We start from the raw sequence: 16684 nt of genomic DNA on the forward strand, positions 1-16684 counted from the left end.
GTGTCCTACTCCTTGAGCCACCCAGAATTGCCATTTTATAATAGTCTCACCATCTATGGCTCACTAAATTTCTCATTTACATCTTATTTTATAAATATCATTTTATAGTTTTCTGCATAACAATCTTGCAAAATTTGGGGATTTATTCTAAGGTACCTACCACATGGCTTGGCGGCTATTGTAAATGAAATTATTGTAAATGTAAATCAGAAGTCACATATTTTTGTTGTTTGCATTTAGAAGGAACACAATTGAATTTTGTGTACTGACCTGATAGCAAGCAACAAAGCTGAAATCTTAAAAAATTTCCAGCGGTTGCACGGCGCCTGTGGCTCAAGGAGTAGGGCACTGGTCCCATATGCCAGAGGTGGCGGGTTCAAACCCAGCCCTGGCCAAAAACCAAAAAAAAAAAAATTTCCAGCGGTTTTGGGAATCTTTTTACTTTTTTATGTGGCCAATCCAATTGTTTGTGAATAATGGAGGTTTTGTCTCTCTTTTCAGATCTTACACTTTTTCTTGTCTTTTTTTTTTTTTTCTGAGGCAGATTCTCAAGCTGTTGCCCTGGGTAGAGTGCCGTAGTGTCACAGCTCACAGCAACCTCAGACTCTTGGGCTTAAGCGATTCTTTTGCCTCAGCCTCCCACGTAGATGGGACTACAGGCACCTGCCACAACGCCTGGCTATATATACATTTTTTATTGCAGTTGTCATTGTTGTTTTAGCTGGCCCAGCCAGGTTCCAACACACCAGCCTCGGTGTATGTGGCTGGCGCCCTACCCACTGAACCACGGGCACCGCCACTTTTTCTTGTCTTAATGCACTAGCCAGGACCTCTCATATAACCAACCTATTCTTATCCGTTTGTATTTTGAAAAGATCCAACTTGCCTTTCCTTTGGGCAGCGCGCAGCGGCAAGATGGCGGTCCAGATCTCCAAGAAGAGGAAGTTTGTTGCTGATGGCATCTTCAAAGCTGAACTGAATGAGTTTCTAACTCGTGAACTGACTGAAGATGGCTACTCCGGAGTTGAGGTCCGAGTTACACCAACCAGGACAGAAATCATTATCTTAGCCACCAGAACGCAGAATGTTCTTGGTGAGAAGGGCCGACGCATTCGGGAACTGACTGCTGTAGTTCAGAAAAGATTTGGCTTCCCAGAGGGCAGTGTAGAGCTTTATGCTGAAAAGGTGGCCACAAGAGGTCTGTGTGCCATTGCCCAGGCAGAATCTCTGTGTTACAAACTCCTTGGAGGCCTTGCAGTACGGAGAGCCTGCTATGGTGTGCTGCGGTTCATCATGGAGAGTGGAGCCAAGGGATGCGAGGTTGTGGTGTCTGGGAAACTCCGAGGACAGAGGGCTAAGTCCATTAAGTTTGTGGATGGCTTGATGATCCACAGTGGGGACCCTGTTAACTACTATGTTGACACTGCTGTGCGCCATGTGTTGCTCCGACAGGGTGTGTTGGGCATTAAGGTGAAGATCATGCTACCTTGGGACCCTACTGGTAAGATTGGCCCTAAGAAACCTTTGCCTGATCACGTGAGCATCGTAGAACCCAAAGATGAAATACTGCCTACTACGCCTATCCCGGAACAGAAGGGTGGGAAGCCAGAGCCACCTGCCATGCCCCAGCCAGTCCCCACAGCATAACAGGTTCTCCTTGGCAGATGTATCTGGAGTTTGGATGTTGCTCTGTAAAGACCTTTAATAAAGTCTTGTACAAAGAAAAAAAAAAAAAAGAAAAGATCCAACTTGTAGATTAGGTTCCGGATCCATGTCAAATTTTACTCAACCTATCTTCTTCTATTGTAAGATTTTTTTGTTTGTTTGTTTGTTTTTGGCCAGGGCTAGGTTTGAACCCACCACCTCCGGCATATGGGACCGGCGCCCTACTCCTTGAGCCACAGAAGCCGCCCCTATTGTAAGATTTTGTTGCTGTGGGTATGCTATCCTTTTGTTTAATTCTGCTTTTCTCAGGTCAACTTGTGTAAAAATTGTTGAACTAGGAACTACAGCGGCCGGGCAGTTACCCTGTAACCAAAGCTGTCCAGATGGGCAGGAAAGCCATCTAAAGAGGGCGGCCTTTATTCATTTCTGGCAGATTATTACCATGGAGGGATACACGCCCAGTGTTGCCAGCTGTCTGCTTTTCTAAGAGAGACTGGAAATTCAGTTTGTGGCTGCCTGAACGAGGCCTGAACAAGGCCTGAACACGTGAGGGTCTAGTGTCCTTCTTGTGAGGCCTCTTCTGTCTTTCTGTTTTTCTGTCCTTAGTGGCTGGCTTCCGTTTGTATCCTTCGTTAGCACTTTTATCTCCCGCTCTCCCTCAACCCTAACATCCAATTGTTTTGCAAATCCTGATGGCTATTCTTTCAACATGTTTTCCAAATTTGACTACTCTCACCTCTTGTCCAAAGCCACCATTATGTAAATGGCTTAGAATATGCCCGGTTCAGGTTTTTTTTTTTTTTTTTTTTTGTAGAGACAGAGTCTCACTGTACCGCCCTTGGTAGAGTGCCGTGGCGTCACATGGCTCACAGCAACCTCCAGCTCTTGGGCTTACGTGATTCTCTTGCCTCAGCCTCCGAGCAGCTGGGACTACAGGCGCCCGCCACAACGCCCGGCTATTTTTTTGTTGCAGTTTGGTGGGGGCCGGGTTTGAACCCACCACCCTCGGCATATGGGGCCGGCGCCCTACTCACTGAGCCACAGGCGCCGCCCCAGGTTTTTTTTTTTTTTTTAGAAAACCCCCCACAGGGCTTTATCATTCCCATCACAAAGAGCAGGCCTTCACAGTACGAGAGAGCACTCTGTAGATGGGGAAGAGGGCCCTATTTGCCAGTAATAAGTGGGTTCTGCAGGACGACAATGACCTGCTCCCCAGGAAGGAACATCTTAGAGATGTAGTGGTCTTTGTTGACCGGCTGGACTTCTTACCCTTGCTGCTCTTGGGGACCTCAGTCCACATCTCCATTACATTCTCCAGCACCACGTTGCAGTGTCTATCAAAGGCCCTCACATGGCCTAGGAGTTTCTTGTTATTGTGGCAATTGATAAGCACTTGGGTGTTGTTCTTGACTGACTGTGTGAGCACAGAGTGTGGAGGAGTGTGAAATTTTTCTTCTTCCCACTTCTGTAGCTCCTCTGGGGTCACCTCACTCTTGGGCTTGTTGAGGAGGCTCATGGTGGTGGCTGTGTTCTCAAGTCACTCCCTTCTCTTCGTTGCTTCTGTCTCTGAGCCTGGTTCAGGTATTAATGTGTGTCGAATGGGCCTGACCAACACATTTGCTGTCTTTGGTTTAGGTACCCTTATCTCCACGTTACATCAGAGAAGGCTCAGGGGAGTGAAAGGATCTGTCTTAGGGACATCTATGAGGTCTTTGAAAGCTGGGCCATGTCTTGCTCTATGTTGTCACAGGTGATGGATGTAAAGACAACACAATTCCCCACTGCTCTGTAAGCACTTAGTAAATGGCAGCTGATTTTTTAATTGTTAGGAAACTCAATATACTAGTTGGAAATAACTGAATGGCCAAAAATTCTAGAATAATGGTAACATATAAGAATGAGGTTTTAGGCGGCACCTGTGGCTCAAAGGAGTAGGGTGCGGGCCCCATATGCTGGATGTGGCGGGTTCAAACCCAGCCCTGGCCAGAAACTGCAAAAAAAAAAAAAAAAAAGAATGAGGTTTTTCTTCTTCTTCTCCTTCTTCTTTCTTCTTCTTTCTTCTTCTTTTTTTGAGACAGAGTCTCTGTCGCCCTGGGTAGAGTACCTCAGTCTTTTGGGCTCAAGTGATCCTTTTGCCTCAGCCTTCCAAGCAGCTGGGACTACAGGCACCCACCACAATGCCAGGCTATTTTTTTTTAGGGACGGGGTCTCACTCCTCTAAGGCTGGTCTCGAACTTGTCAGCTCAAACAATCCACCTGCCTTGGCCTCCCAAGATCTGGGATTACAGGCATGAGCCACTGCACCCAGCCTAGAGGTTTATTTCTTTCAAAAAAAAAAGTCTGACAATAGGCAGCTCAGAACTGGAATGGTGGCTTCAGTGTCAGGGACACACGTCCCTTCTATCTTGTTGTTCAATCACATGCGAACTACATTTTCAAGAATATATCCTGGCCTGGGCCCCTGTGGCTCAAGTGGCTAAGGTGCAAGCCACATACACCTGAGCTGGCGGGTTCGAGTCCAGCCAGGGTCCTCCGAAGAACAGTGACAGCTTCAACCAAAAAATAGCTGGGCACTGTGATGGGTGCCTGTGGTCACAGCTACTTGGGAGGCAGAGGCAGGAGAATTGCTTGAACCCAGAAGTTGGAGGATGCTGTGAGCTGTGATGCCAGGGCACTCTATCCAGGGCAATGGCTTGATGCTCTGTCTCCAAAACAAACAAAAAAAAGAATACTTCCTGGTCTAATGGCTGCTGAGCTCCAGCTACCAGAATCCATTCCAACAGCTGGATGGAGGAAGTGAAATTGAAGGGCATGTCCCTTTCCTATAAGGACAGGTCCATCTAGATATTGCATTTCTGTTTATTCTGTTGACTGAACTTGGTTACATGGTTGACTGAACTTGGTTACATGGCAAGCATAGCTCCATCTCAGTCCAAGTTCTTATTGACGGACTTGGGGTTTGCTCTAATTTCTAAAAGTCAGTCTAGAGACTGGAGAACATGATTTGAGATGGACCTTGAGGCTGGGTGCAGTGGCTCACGCCTATAATCCTAGCACTCTAGGAGCCAGGGGGTGAATTCCTTGAACTCAGGAGTTCAAGACCAGCCTGAGCAAGAGCGAAACCCCATCTCTACTAAAAATAGAAAAATTAGGCGCCTGTGGCTCAAGTGGCTAAGGTGCCAGCCATACACACCTGAGCTGGCAGGTTCAAATCCAGCCCGGGCCCACTAAACAACAATGATGGCTACAACCAAAAAATAGCCGGGCGTTGTGGTGGGCGTCTGTAGTCCCAGCTACTTGGGAGGTGGAGGCAAAAGAATCGCTTGAGCTCAGGAGCTGGAGGTTGCTGTGATCTGTGATGCCATGGCACTCTAGCCAGGATGACAGCTTGAGGCTCTGTCTCAAAAAAAAAAAAAAGAAAAAGAAAAACTAGCTGGGCATTTTGGTGGGCACCTGTAGTTCCAGCTGCTCAGGAGGCTAAGGTAAGAGGATCACTTGAGCGCAAGAGTTTGAGGTTGCGGTGAGCTAGGCTGACACCATGGCAGCCTACCAAGGGTGACAGAGTAAGACTCTCTTTAAAAAAAGAAAGAGATGGACCTTAAAAAGAAGCAAGTTTTAGAGAGCAAGACAGGAAAAACAAAGAAACCCTATGGGATAAGAATTATTGTTTCTGGCTTGGTGTCTGTAGCTCAGCAGTGAGGGCGCCAGCCAAATACACTGAGGCTGGCGGGTTTGAACCTGGCCTAGGCCTGCCAAACAACAATAATAACTACAACAACAAAAAAAAAACTAGCCAAGGCTTGGCACCCATAGCTGAGTGGTTAGGATGCCGGCTATATATACCAAGGCTGGTGAGTTTGAACCTGACCCGGGCCTGCTAAACAACAATGAAAACTACAACAACAAAAAAATAGCCCAGTTTGTGGCGGGCACTTGTAGTCCCAGCTACTTGGGGAGCTGAGGCAGGAGAATTACTTAAACCCAAGGGTTTGAGGTTGTTGTGAGCTGTGAGGCCATGGCACTCTACCCAGGGCCACATAGTGAGACTATCTTAAAAACAAACAAACAAACAAACAAAAAAATCTGGGCATTGTGGCAGGCGCCTGTACTCCCACCTACCTGGGAAGCTGAGGGAAGAGAATTGCTTAAGCCCAAGAGTTTGAGGTTGCTGTGAGCTGTAACCCTATGGCACTCTACCGAGGGCGACATAGTGAGATTCTGTCACAAAAAAAAAAAAAAAGAATTATTGCTCCTATTCACAGATGAGGGAACCAGGTACAGCGAGGTAGAGTGAGTTGCCCAGTATCACAAAGCTAGTAACGGCTTAGTGACTAGCCACTTACGTACTTAGGCTTAGCCACTTACGTACTTCGGCCTCACGTCTGTAGAATGTAGGTAATGCCTACATCAAGGTTGCTATTTATTGATGACTTACATTTGTGGGCCTATTACTATTAGCACAAAAGACAGGCTTTTATGAGCATACCAGGAAACTGCACAGATTTTTTCTACCCACATCACCATTTGCGAAATGGTGGTTACGCTTAGCTGTAAGAAAGGTTGGAAAATGAGGTCTTTAAATAGGCAGCACACGTGCCCATTAAAAATTTTAATACTACAGAAGAAGGTAGAGTGGGTATTGGAAGGCATTGGTAACTCTACCACAATAGCATGAGTTACTCTTCAAAACAGACCAGTGGAGTAAGCATTATTGTTCCTGTTTTACTGAGGAATGAATTGAGATTCAAGGAAGTGAAACAATTTGTTTAAGGATAAACTAGGACTGGGTCCTGACTCATGTTCTATCTCTCTCCAATGGAACTGTTCTTTTGTGAGCTTTGCTGCTTCTCGTTTATTTGCTTCTCAGTAGCATGCCATTGGCATGGGTGTCTACACTCTCTGGGCTGTGAGCCTGCCTTCAGAGCGTCTTCTCTGGCATTGTGATCTTGTCCCAGAGGGAGGGGATACTGGCCTTTCCCAAGGCTAGGATGTGTTGGGACAACATGTGTGAGATGTTCCTGGGATATTTGCAACAGCTGTTAGAAAGCAAGATCACAAATTTCAATCTCTTCACCAAAGAAAAGTACAGCAAGCTGATGCCAGGAGGAGGCGGCCAAGGCCAAAGGAAGAATGAGGTATTTGACTATCAGCATCTGGCCTGCATCAGCATTGTCCTAACTGCTTGGGAATGAGAAGCTGGTGACATCCATGAAGGGGACATCATCAGAAGTCCGGTGTTATGTCTCTTTGACATAATATTCCAGTATTATTACTCTTTGATATTTTTTCTGAGACCCACCTTGGCATTGGACATGGCAGGTACATGGGGAGGGAATTGGAACAAAGTTACAAGAGCATCTCCTGTGATTCAGTAGGTTCTACCAGACTGTCTGCAGCTCCTGTCAGCAAAGAAACACCTTGTCAACTATGGCTTGGTGTTCAAGCTAAAGGTTTCCAAAGGGCTCAGCTGCAGATGCTGAGTCTAAATCATTATCATATAAATAAATCCTGCCAGGCTGTGAACATTTATTCTGGCTCTTGACCAAATTTGTCTTCCTGTATCCTCTGACCTCCAAGTGTGTCCAGGAGAACGTCCTATTGGACATTTTTACTGTGTTCGGGACCCAGTGTCTTGCAGACAGCCTTGATGGTAAGTTTTCATACAGATTGATAAGGATCTCATGCAGCTGAAGAGGGTTCATGAACAGCCACAGGGCTCCATGGTGGAAGCCAATGGAGTTATGTGACTATTACATTCCTAGGGCTGCCATAACAAAATACCATGAGCTGAATTGTTTAGGACAACAGAAACATATTCTTGCACAGTTTTAGAGGTTAGAAGTCTGAAATCTAGGTCTCAGCAGGACCCTGCTTTCTTTGAAGGCTCTAGGTGATTCTCTGTTTCATGCCTTTCTCTTGCATTTTAGTGTTGCCGGCAATCCTTGGCTTGTAAACTGGGTGCAGTGGTTCATGTCTGTAGTCCCAGAAACTGGGGAGGCTGAGGCAGGAGGATGCTTTGAGGCCAGGAGTTTCAGGCTGTAGTGAGTGAGATATGATCATGCCACTACACTATAGTCTGGGTGACAAGAGTGAGACCCTATCTCTAAAACAAACAACAAACAAAAAAATCTTGGCTTGTAGATGCCTCACTGCCTGTTGTCACATGGCATCACTTCCTATTGTCACTGCCTCTGTATCTCTTCTCTTCTTATTAGGACATCAGTCATGTTGGATCAAGCGCACACCCCACTCTAGCATGAGCTCATCTTAACCAATTATATCTGCAACAACTCTATTTCCAAATAAAGTTCTGGGAAGGAGATGAATTTTGGGGAACACTGTTCAACTCAGTACACAGACTATACGCTGACTCTTTAGGTGCAGACCAATGACACACAGCACTGGTTTCAGAGTCTGTGGTTCATTCAGATGATTAAAATCTTGATTAACCACAAGATCATCTGCCACAGCTCCCATGAAGCTATGTTTAGCAGTGAACTCAAAGTTGGTCTGATCACCTCCGAGTTACCTGAGGAAGTGTGCTCACGATTGGGACTGAAGAAGATTTGAGGAGGGCAAAAGGACAACTGAAGAGCCCCAGACATGAGCGACAAGAAGGCAACAGGGAGCTGGGACCTCAGAGTGAATTCAGTGGGGAATCTTGGAATAGAAGAGTAGGCAGCTCTTGAGGGCTGTGTGGATTGTAAAAAGGAAAGTTTAGAATCTTCGTTGTGTCAAGTATAGTAGGTCTCTCTACGAGAACCATGACAACAGTAGGGACCATGGGTCTAGGATAACGTGTGCCTTTGCTACAAAGCCAGCGCATCAAATGACATGGATGAAAGCCCACAATAGCCTCCTCAGCCTAGTTGGCAAGATGTTACAGCAATCAAAGGCAAGGCTGCTGTTGTGAGCCTGTGGTCAAGCAGGCCTCGGTGGTCCTCTGTTATACTCATCACCTTACATGTGCAGAAAGGAAAGGCCAGCTCATCTTGCCCTCCTATGCTGGGGGAAAGAGGTTCCGTGAGGTGCTCATGAACTCAGAAATGACACTGGAAGAGGTGAAGGGCAGACGGACTTTCTCTTACTCAAACCTAGTTCCCACAGTTTTGCTACAACAAATGATTGTCAGTGACCTCTCAGGTGTGTTTCACCTTGATTGAAATGGCAGCATTTTTGCAAATATTTAAGTGCATTTATTTTTATTTTATTTATTTATTTATTTTTTGCAGTTTTTGGCCGGGGCTGGGTTTGAACCCATCACCTCTGGCATATAGGGCCGGAGCCCTACTCCTTTAAGCCACAGGCAAGTGCATTTATTTTTAAAATTTGAAGTGGGAGACATTTAAAAATTTGAAATGACCAAGCATCTGAGATATTGGGCACAGGTGACCCTCAGTAGGTGCTCATGCTGGGTCAGAATTCTGATGAGAAAGGTTTTGTGACAGTGGCCAAGCTCCTCTTCATATTAGTCAAGGTATAGCCTAAGCTGAAATAACAAAAGAACCCTCAAATACAAGGTCTCACCCAAGTTGGAGGTTTATTTCCCTCTGATGAAGCAGCTCAGAATTTGGCAGGCAGTCAGGGGAGAAGGTACCTCTGAGCCAGGTGCTGTGGCTCATGCTTATAGTCCTAGCACTCTGAGAGGCCGAGGTGGGTGACCTGCCTCAGCTCACAGGTTCGAGACCAGCCTGAGCGAGAGGGAGACCTCATCTCTAAAAATAGCCGGGCGTTGTGGAGGGCCCCTGGAGTCCCAACTACTTGGGAGGCTGAGGGAAGAGATTGCTTGAGCCCAAGTTTGAGGTTGCTGTGAGCTGTGACACATGGCACTGTACTGGGGGAAACAAAGTGAGACTCTGTCTCAAAAAAATAAAAAAATAAAAAGAAGGTACCTCTGAGCTGCAAAGTTGTCAGGGAGCCAAGTTTCTTCTCTCTGCTGTTGCTCAACATGCAGACTTCAGTAAGGTATTTTTGGCCTGCAAGTACCAGAAAAAGCAAATCAAAGTGGCTCACTTAGCAACGTGATTTGTTATACATTGTCTAGAATTAGACCACTTACCACCACCATTCTCTCTCTCTCTCTCATACACACACCCCTTTTTCCTCTTGCACCTAGACTACAGTAATTTTATTTATTTATTTTTTTTTGTAGAGACAGAGTCTCACTTTATCACCCTTGATAGAGTGCTATGACAATCACAGCTCACAGCAACCTCCAGCTCTTGGGCTTTCGTAATTCTCCTGCCTCAGCCTCCCTAGCAGCTGGGACTACAGGCGCCCGCCACAACGCCTGGCTATTTTTTGTTGCAGTTTGGCCGGGGCCGGGTTTGAACCCACTACCCTCGGTATATGGGGCTAGCGCCCTACTTACTGAGCCACAGGCGCCGCCCTAGACTACAGTAATTTAATTGGTTAAATTAATGGCTCAACAGTGCTATCAAGGAGCAGGTTTCTTCCACTCTCCCCTCTGCCATTCCCAGTGTGTCCTCTTTGACCAAATCCCCTCACAGTTCCACAATTTCACAGTCCCACACAGATGCAATAATGTCTATTAGTGGATGAAGGAATGTTTTTCTGCAATGTCTTTTTTTTTCAGTGTGATAAAGCCAGGTGTGGTGCTCACGCCGGTAATCCTAGCACTCTGGGAGGCCGAGGCGGATGCATTGCCTGAACTGAAGAGACCAGCCTGAGCAAGAGTGACACCTCTAATAAAAAATAGAAAAACTAGCCGGGCATTGTGGTGGGCACTGTAGTCCCAACTACTCAGGTGACTGAGGCAAGAGGATTGCTTGAGCCCAAGAGTTTGAGGTTGCCGAGAGCTATGATGCCACGGCACTCTACTTTTTTGAGACTCTGCTTCAGAAAAAAAAAGTGTGATAAAAACTTTTCCTAAGTCTCTGAGTAGACTCTTGCCATGTCTCCTTAGCCAGATTTTCATCATTTTTCTTTTTCTTTTTAAAAATTTATTTATTTATTTATTTATTTATTAAGACAACGTCTCAAGCTGCTGTCACCCTGGGTAGAGTGCCATGGTGTCACAGCTCAAAGCAACCTCAAACTCTTGTGCTTAAGTGATTCTCTTGGCTCAGCATCCCAAGTAGCTGGGACTACAGGTGCCTGCCACACACCTAGCTATATTTTTGTTGCAGTTCTCATTGTTGTTTTAGCCGGTCCAGGTCAGGTTCGAACCCGCCATCCTCAGTGTATGTGGCCGACGCCCTACCCACTGAGCTATGGGCGCTGCCTTATTTGTTTCTTTTTGAGACAGAGCCTCAAGCTGTCACCCTGGGTAGAGTGCCGTGATGTCACAGCTCACAGCAACCTCCAACTCCTGGGCTTAAGTGATTCTCTTGCCTCAGCCTCCCAAGTAGCTGGGACAACAGGCGCCCGCCACAATGCCTGGCTATTTTTTGGTTGCAGCTATCATTGTTGTTTGCCGGGCCCGGGCTGGATTCGAACCCACCAGCTGAGGTGTATGTGGCTGGCACCTTAGCAGCTTGCGCCACAGGCACCGAGTCCTTATTTGTTTTTTTTAAAGATGGGGTCTTGCTCTTATTTAGGCTGGCCTTGAACTCCTGACGTCAAGCAATCCACCCACCTCAGTCTTCCAGTGTTAGGATTACAGTAGTGAGCCACTGGGCCTGCCCCTTTCATCATTTTTCTATGACCTCAAACTGGTAAGGGAAATGGGCCCAGCACACCTAGCTCAGAGCGGTCATGACTACTGGACCAGGGATTGGGGCTGAGGCTAGCCTCCTCTAAGGCAAATGCACACATGGACGAGATGAGGTCTATTAGCTAGGATGAAGAGGAGGGATGTCTATTGGGAAGGCAACCACCGGGTCTGCCATGTATTGCTACCTTCTACTTTTTGATAGTTTCTTGGTAACTATCTGGAGTCCAGCTGGAGGCCTGTGGTACAGGCCTGAAAATGCTCTGAAAATGGATAGGGGTAACTGACAGTGGTTCCCTTAGCTCTAGGGGCAGCCAAAAGGGGTAGCCAGACTACCCACACTGATTGCTTTTTTTTTTGAGACAGAGTGTCACTATGTCGCCCTGGGTGGAGTGCCATGGCATCTCAGCTCACAGCAACCTCAAACTCTTGGGCTCAAGCGATTCTCTTGCCTCAGCCTCCCAAGTAGCTGGGACTACAGGCGCCTGGCTATTTTTTGTTGCAATTGTTATTGTTGTTTAGCTGGCCTGGGTTTGAACCCACCACCCTTGGTGTACGTGGTTGGTGCCTTAACCACTGTGCTACGGGCACCAAGCCAGACTGATGGCTTTTATCATAGCAGCCTCTTCTATTTACCACAGTGTGCAGTGTAATTTAAAGCATTCTCACAGCTTAGCGCCTGTGGCTCAAGCGGCTAAGGCGCTAGCCACATACACCTGAGCTGGCAGGTTCGAATCCAGCCCGGGCCCACCAAACAGCAATGCTGGCTGCAACCAAAAAATAGCCGGGCACTGTGGCGGGACCCTGTAGTTCCAGCTACTTGGGAGGCAGAGGCAGGAGAATCGCTTAAGCCCAGAAGTTGGAGGTTGCTGTGAGCTATGATGCCATGGTACTCTACCCAGGGTGAAAGCTTGAGGCTCTGTCTCAAAAAAAAAAAAAAGCATTCTCAGGCTGTGCACAGTGGCTCATGCCTATAATCCCAGCACTCTGGGAGTCCAAGACAGGTGGATCATTTGAGCTCAGGAGTTCAGGACCAGCCTGCGCAAGGGTAGACCCTGAGTCAGGCGTTGTGGCTGGCACCTGTAGGCCCAGCTACTTGGGAGGCTCAGGAAAAAGGATGGCATGCGTTCAAGAGTTTGAGGTTGCTGTGAGCTATGATGCCACTACACTCTACAGGGGCAAGAAAGTGAGACTGTTTCAAAAAAACAAAACCATTCTCTGGCTTGACACCTATAGTTCAGCTGCTAAGGGTACCAGCTACATACATCAGAGCTGGTGGGTTCAAATCCAGCTGGACTTGCCAAACAACAATGACAACTACAACAAAAAAATAGCTGGGTGTTGTGGCGGGCGCCTGTAGTCCCAGCTACTTGGGAGGCTGAGGCAAGAGAATCGCTTAAGCCCAAGAGCTTGAGGTTGCTGTGAGCTGTGACGCTATGGCACTCTACCCAGGGTGACATAGTGAGATTCTGTCTCAAAAACAAAAACAAAAAACAAAAAAAACATTCTCCTTAGATTTTTTTTTTTTTTTGTAGAGACAGAGTTTCACTTTATGGCCCTCGGTAGAGTGCCGTGGCGTCACACAGCTCACAGCAACCTCCAACTCCTGGGCTTAGGCTATTCTCTTGCCTCAGCCTCCCGAGTAGCTGGGACTACAGGTGCCCGCCACAACGCCCGGCTATTTTTTTGTTGCAGTTTGGCCAGGGCTGGGTTTGAACCCGCCACCCTCGGTATATGGGGCCGGCGCCCTGCTCACTGAGCCACAGGCGTCATGTTTATTACTAAAGCAGAAACATTTCTTTCTTTCTTTTTTTTTTTTTTGTAGAGACAGAGTCTCACTTTATCGCCCTGGGTAGAGTGCCATGGCATCAGACAGCTCACAGCAACCTCCAACTCCTGGGCTTAGGCGATTCTCTTGCCTCAGCCTCCCGAGTAGCTGGGATTACAGGCATCCACCAGAATGCCTGGCTACTTTTTTGATGCAGTTTGGCTGGGGCCAGGTTTGAACCCACCACCTGGGGCATATGGGGCCCGTGCCCTACCCACTGAGCCACAGGCGCCGCCCTCTCCTTAGATTTTTAAGAGGCAGAAAAAGTTGGGAGCTCTGGCCTAGTATCCTATAGTAATGTTCCCCCTATTAAAGTTTAGGTGATTTCAAATTATTTGGTCCTTCTTATTTTCTTCTTATTTTTTTGAGACAAGGTCTTGCTCTGTCGCCTGGGCTAGAGTGCAATGGTGTCATCATAGCTCATTGCACCCTCAACCTCCTGGGCTCAAGCAATTTTCTTGCCTAAGCCTCCTTAGGATTAGGATTACAGGTGCGCACCACCAGACTTGGTAAATTTCTTTCTCTCTCTCTCTTTTTTTTTTGAGAGTTTTAATCTATTAGCCCTGGGTAGAGGGCCATGGTATCGTAGCTCAGAAGAACCTCAAAATCTTGGGCTCAAGCCATCCTCTTGCCTCACCCTCCCAAGTAGCCGGGACTACAGGCATCCGTCACAACGTCCAGCTATTTTGAAAGATGGAGTCTCACTCTTGCTCAGGCTGGTCTTGAACTCCAAACTCAGGTAATCCATCTGCCTCAGCCTCCTAGAGTGCCAGGTCCACAGGTGTGAGCAACTGTGCCGGCTGATTTCCTTTTATCTTCATTTTCCTTTTCTAGTCTCTTTTTCCACCAAAAGGCAACCATTTTTACATATTTAAGAGTTTTCTTTTCTTTTTTCTTTTCTTTTTTTTTGAGACAGAGTCTCTCTATGTTGCCCTTGGTAGAGTGCCGTGGCGTTACAGCTCACAGCAACTTCAGACTTCTGGGCTTAAATGAGTCTCTTGCCTCAGCCTCCCAAGTAGCTGGGACTACAGGCTCCCACCACAACGCCCGGCTATTTTTTTAATTGTTGTTGCAGTTGTCATTGTTGTTTTAGCTGGCCCGGGCTGGGTTTGAACCTGCCAGCCTGGGGCGGCGCCTGTGGCTCAGTGAGCAGGGCGCCGGCCCCATATGCTGAGGGTGGTGGGTTCAAACCCAGCCCTGGCCAAACTGCAACAAAAAAATAGCCGGGCGTTGTGGCAGGTGCCTGTAGTCCCAGCTACTCGGCAGGCTGAGGCAGGAGAATCGCCTAAGCCCAGGAGTTGGAGGTTGCGTGAGCTGTGTGATGCCACGGCACTCTACCGAGGGCAATAAAGTGAAACTCTGTCTTTACAAAAAAAAAAAAAAAATCTTCACCATCTGGAACCTGCCAGCCTGGGTGTATGTGGCTGGTGCCCTACCCACTGAGCTACTGGCACAGCCTCGTATTTAAGAGTTTTCTTGGCTACTGCTGAAAAAGACACTTGGTAAAACTGATGCCATAAAAAAAAAAAGTTTTCCTTTCATTTGCACATGTTCATATACATGTATATTGCTTTATATGCATATATTTAAAATTATGTAAATGTGTCATAGATCTCATTCAGTTTCTTATTTGCTCAGCACTATGTTTTTAAGATCCTCCAGTGCTGCTGTGTGCCCCCAGTGCTCACTCACTGCTTCCTGTGTGAGGGGGTTGCAGATACATACCTGTACCCCCGTTGGGGCAGACTGTCCTCTAAAATGCCCAGGCCAGTCCACACCCCACTAACAGTGCCCAGGGTTCCCTCTCTCCACTCAACACCTCCATCTGGCATTATCTAGCCTGTTGGCATTTGCCTGTGGTGTCTCCGTGTTTTTTTTTTTTTTTTTGCAGTTTTTGGCTGGGGTGGGTTTGAACCAATCCTCTTGCCTTAGCCTCCTAAGTATCTAGGATTACAGGTGCACACCACCACACCTGGTAACACCCTGGTATATGGGGCCAGCGCCCTACTCCTTTGAGCCACAGGTGCTGCCCTCTCCTTGTCATTTTAATCTGCATTTTTCAAGTCACTAGTAAACTTGTGTGCCTTTTCATAGTTTTAGCTTGTTTAGGTTTCCTCTTCTGTAACCTGTTCATGTCCTTGTGGAGATGTTTGGCTCTTAGGTGACCAGGGAGAATTTCCACGGGGAAGTCATAACTTCTTCTTATTATTTTTTTAAGGCAAGCACAGAACAAAGGTTTATTGAGGAAGAGAAAGATAGATTTACAGAGTAAGAGCAAGATACAAGCTTACAGAGCAAGATACATTTGCTATAGACAGCAACTGGACTCAGGTTGCCAGGACAAGTAGGCAGAGAGGCCTGAAATGCACTTTATATTTATGTTCTATCTAGCAAATCTGGTGTGTAAAGAGAGAACCAGAGTAGGACAAGAGCGGGAGCTGGTACATTGTAGTCTAGGTGCATGAGGAAAGAGGGGTGTGTGTGTGTGTGTGTGAGAGAGAGAGAGAGAGCGTGAGACAGAGAGACAGAGAGAGAGAGAGAATGGTAGTGGTAAGTGGTCCAGTTTCACATAACTTTGAAGGTATTGCACACAGGATCTGGTGAAGAACTTGTGTGGGATGAGAGATGAGTCAAAGATGACTCCAAGCAGAGGGCTGCCATTTCGAGGGGAGGAAAATTTGCACACTGGGGTTGTTTATTAGGTGCCCAAGTGGAGACATTGAGTAAGCAGTTGGACGTATGTGGCTGCAATTCAGGGGCAAGGGCTGGACTGGAGATGTGAGTCTGGGAGGATTCTGGGTACAAATGGCATCTGAAGCTTTGAGACCAGAAGGGAGCATGAATGAAGTGAGAATGGATAGAGAAAAAGAGAGGGTTGTGCTTGAGCCCTGGGACGCTCCAATAGTAAAGGGAGAAGAGGAGGGACCAGAAAAGAAGGCAAGAAGTAACTCAAGAGAGCGGTTTCCTGGACGCCAAGTTAAGAAAGTGTTTCAAGGAAAGGAGTGATCCGCTGTGTCAAAAGCTGCAGGTAAGCCAAATATGGGAGTACTGAGAAGTGACAATGGAGTTTAGCAAAGCGGAGGTCTTTGATGACGTTGACAAAGGCAGTTTCAGAGGAAGGGTGGAGTTGGAAAGCTGACTGGAGGAAGGGGAGAAGGATGGTCAAGGAAAGGGAAATAGAGTAGGCAAACCTGTCGAGGAATTTTGCTGTAAAGTGAAGCAGAAATGGATGGGTAGCTGGAGGGGAAGTAGTCATTCTTTTTTAACAGAAGAAATTAAAATATATTGGTATACCGATGATATAAAGGAGAGGGGGGAAATGATATATGAGAAAATGGGGAGAATTGCTGGATCAATATTTTTAAGAAAATTAAAGAGGACAGGATTCGATGCATGAGTGTAGGAACTGGTCTTATTAGGTAGTTTATACATAGTTACAGGAGGTGAGTAAACGAAGTGCTATGAACTTGTGAGCTTACTGATTCCTAAGATTTTCTTAGTGAAATAGGAAGCAAAGT

At 46.8% G+C, this 16684-nt stretch overlaps 1 protein-coding gene and 1 pseudogene across 1 annotated transcript; one reads left to right on the forward strand and one right to left on the reverse strand.

Moving 5' to 3' along the window:
• The first annotated feature begins 884 nt into the window (after positions 1-884).
• LOC128574081 (40S ribosomal protein S3-like) lies at positions 885-1745 on the forward strand. Its single transcript, XM_053574717.1, has one exon. It carries the CDS (start codon positions 916-918, stop codon positions 1645-1647), a length of 732 nt encoding a protein of 243 aa, XP_053430692.1. The 5' UTR covers positions 885-915; the 3' UTR covers positions 1648-1745.
• Positions 1746-2828: 1083 nt separating this feature from the next.
• LOC128574082 (small nuclear ribonucleoprotein Sm D2-like) lies at positions 2829-3181 on the reverse strand (annotated as a pseudogene).
• Positions 3182-16684: the final 13503 nt, after the last annotated feature.

This window comes from Nycticebus coucang, chromosome 21 (assembly GCF_027406575.1).
Source record: "Nycticebus coucang isolate mNycCou1 chromosome 21, mNycCou1.pri, whole genome shotgun sequence".
In the NCBI taxonomy this organism is placed as follows: Eukaryota; Metazoa; Chordata; class Mammalia; order Primates; family Lorisidae; genus Nycticebus; species Nycticebus coucang.

Coding starts and splice junctions, on each gene's coding strand:
- LOC128574081 (XM_053574717.1), top strand. CDS start 916: ATGGCGGTCCAGATCTCCAAGAAGAGGAAGTTTGTTGCTGATGGCATC.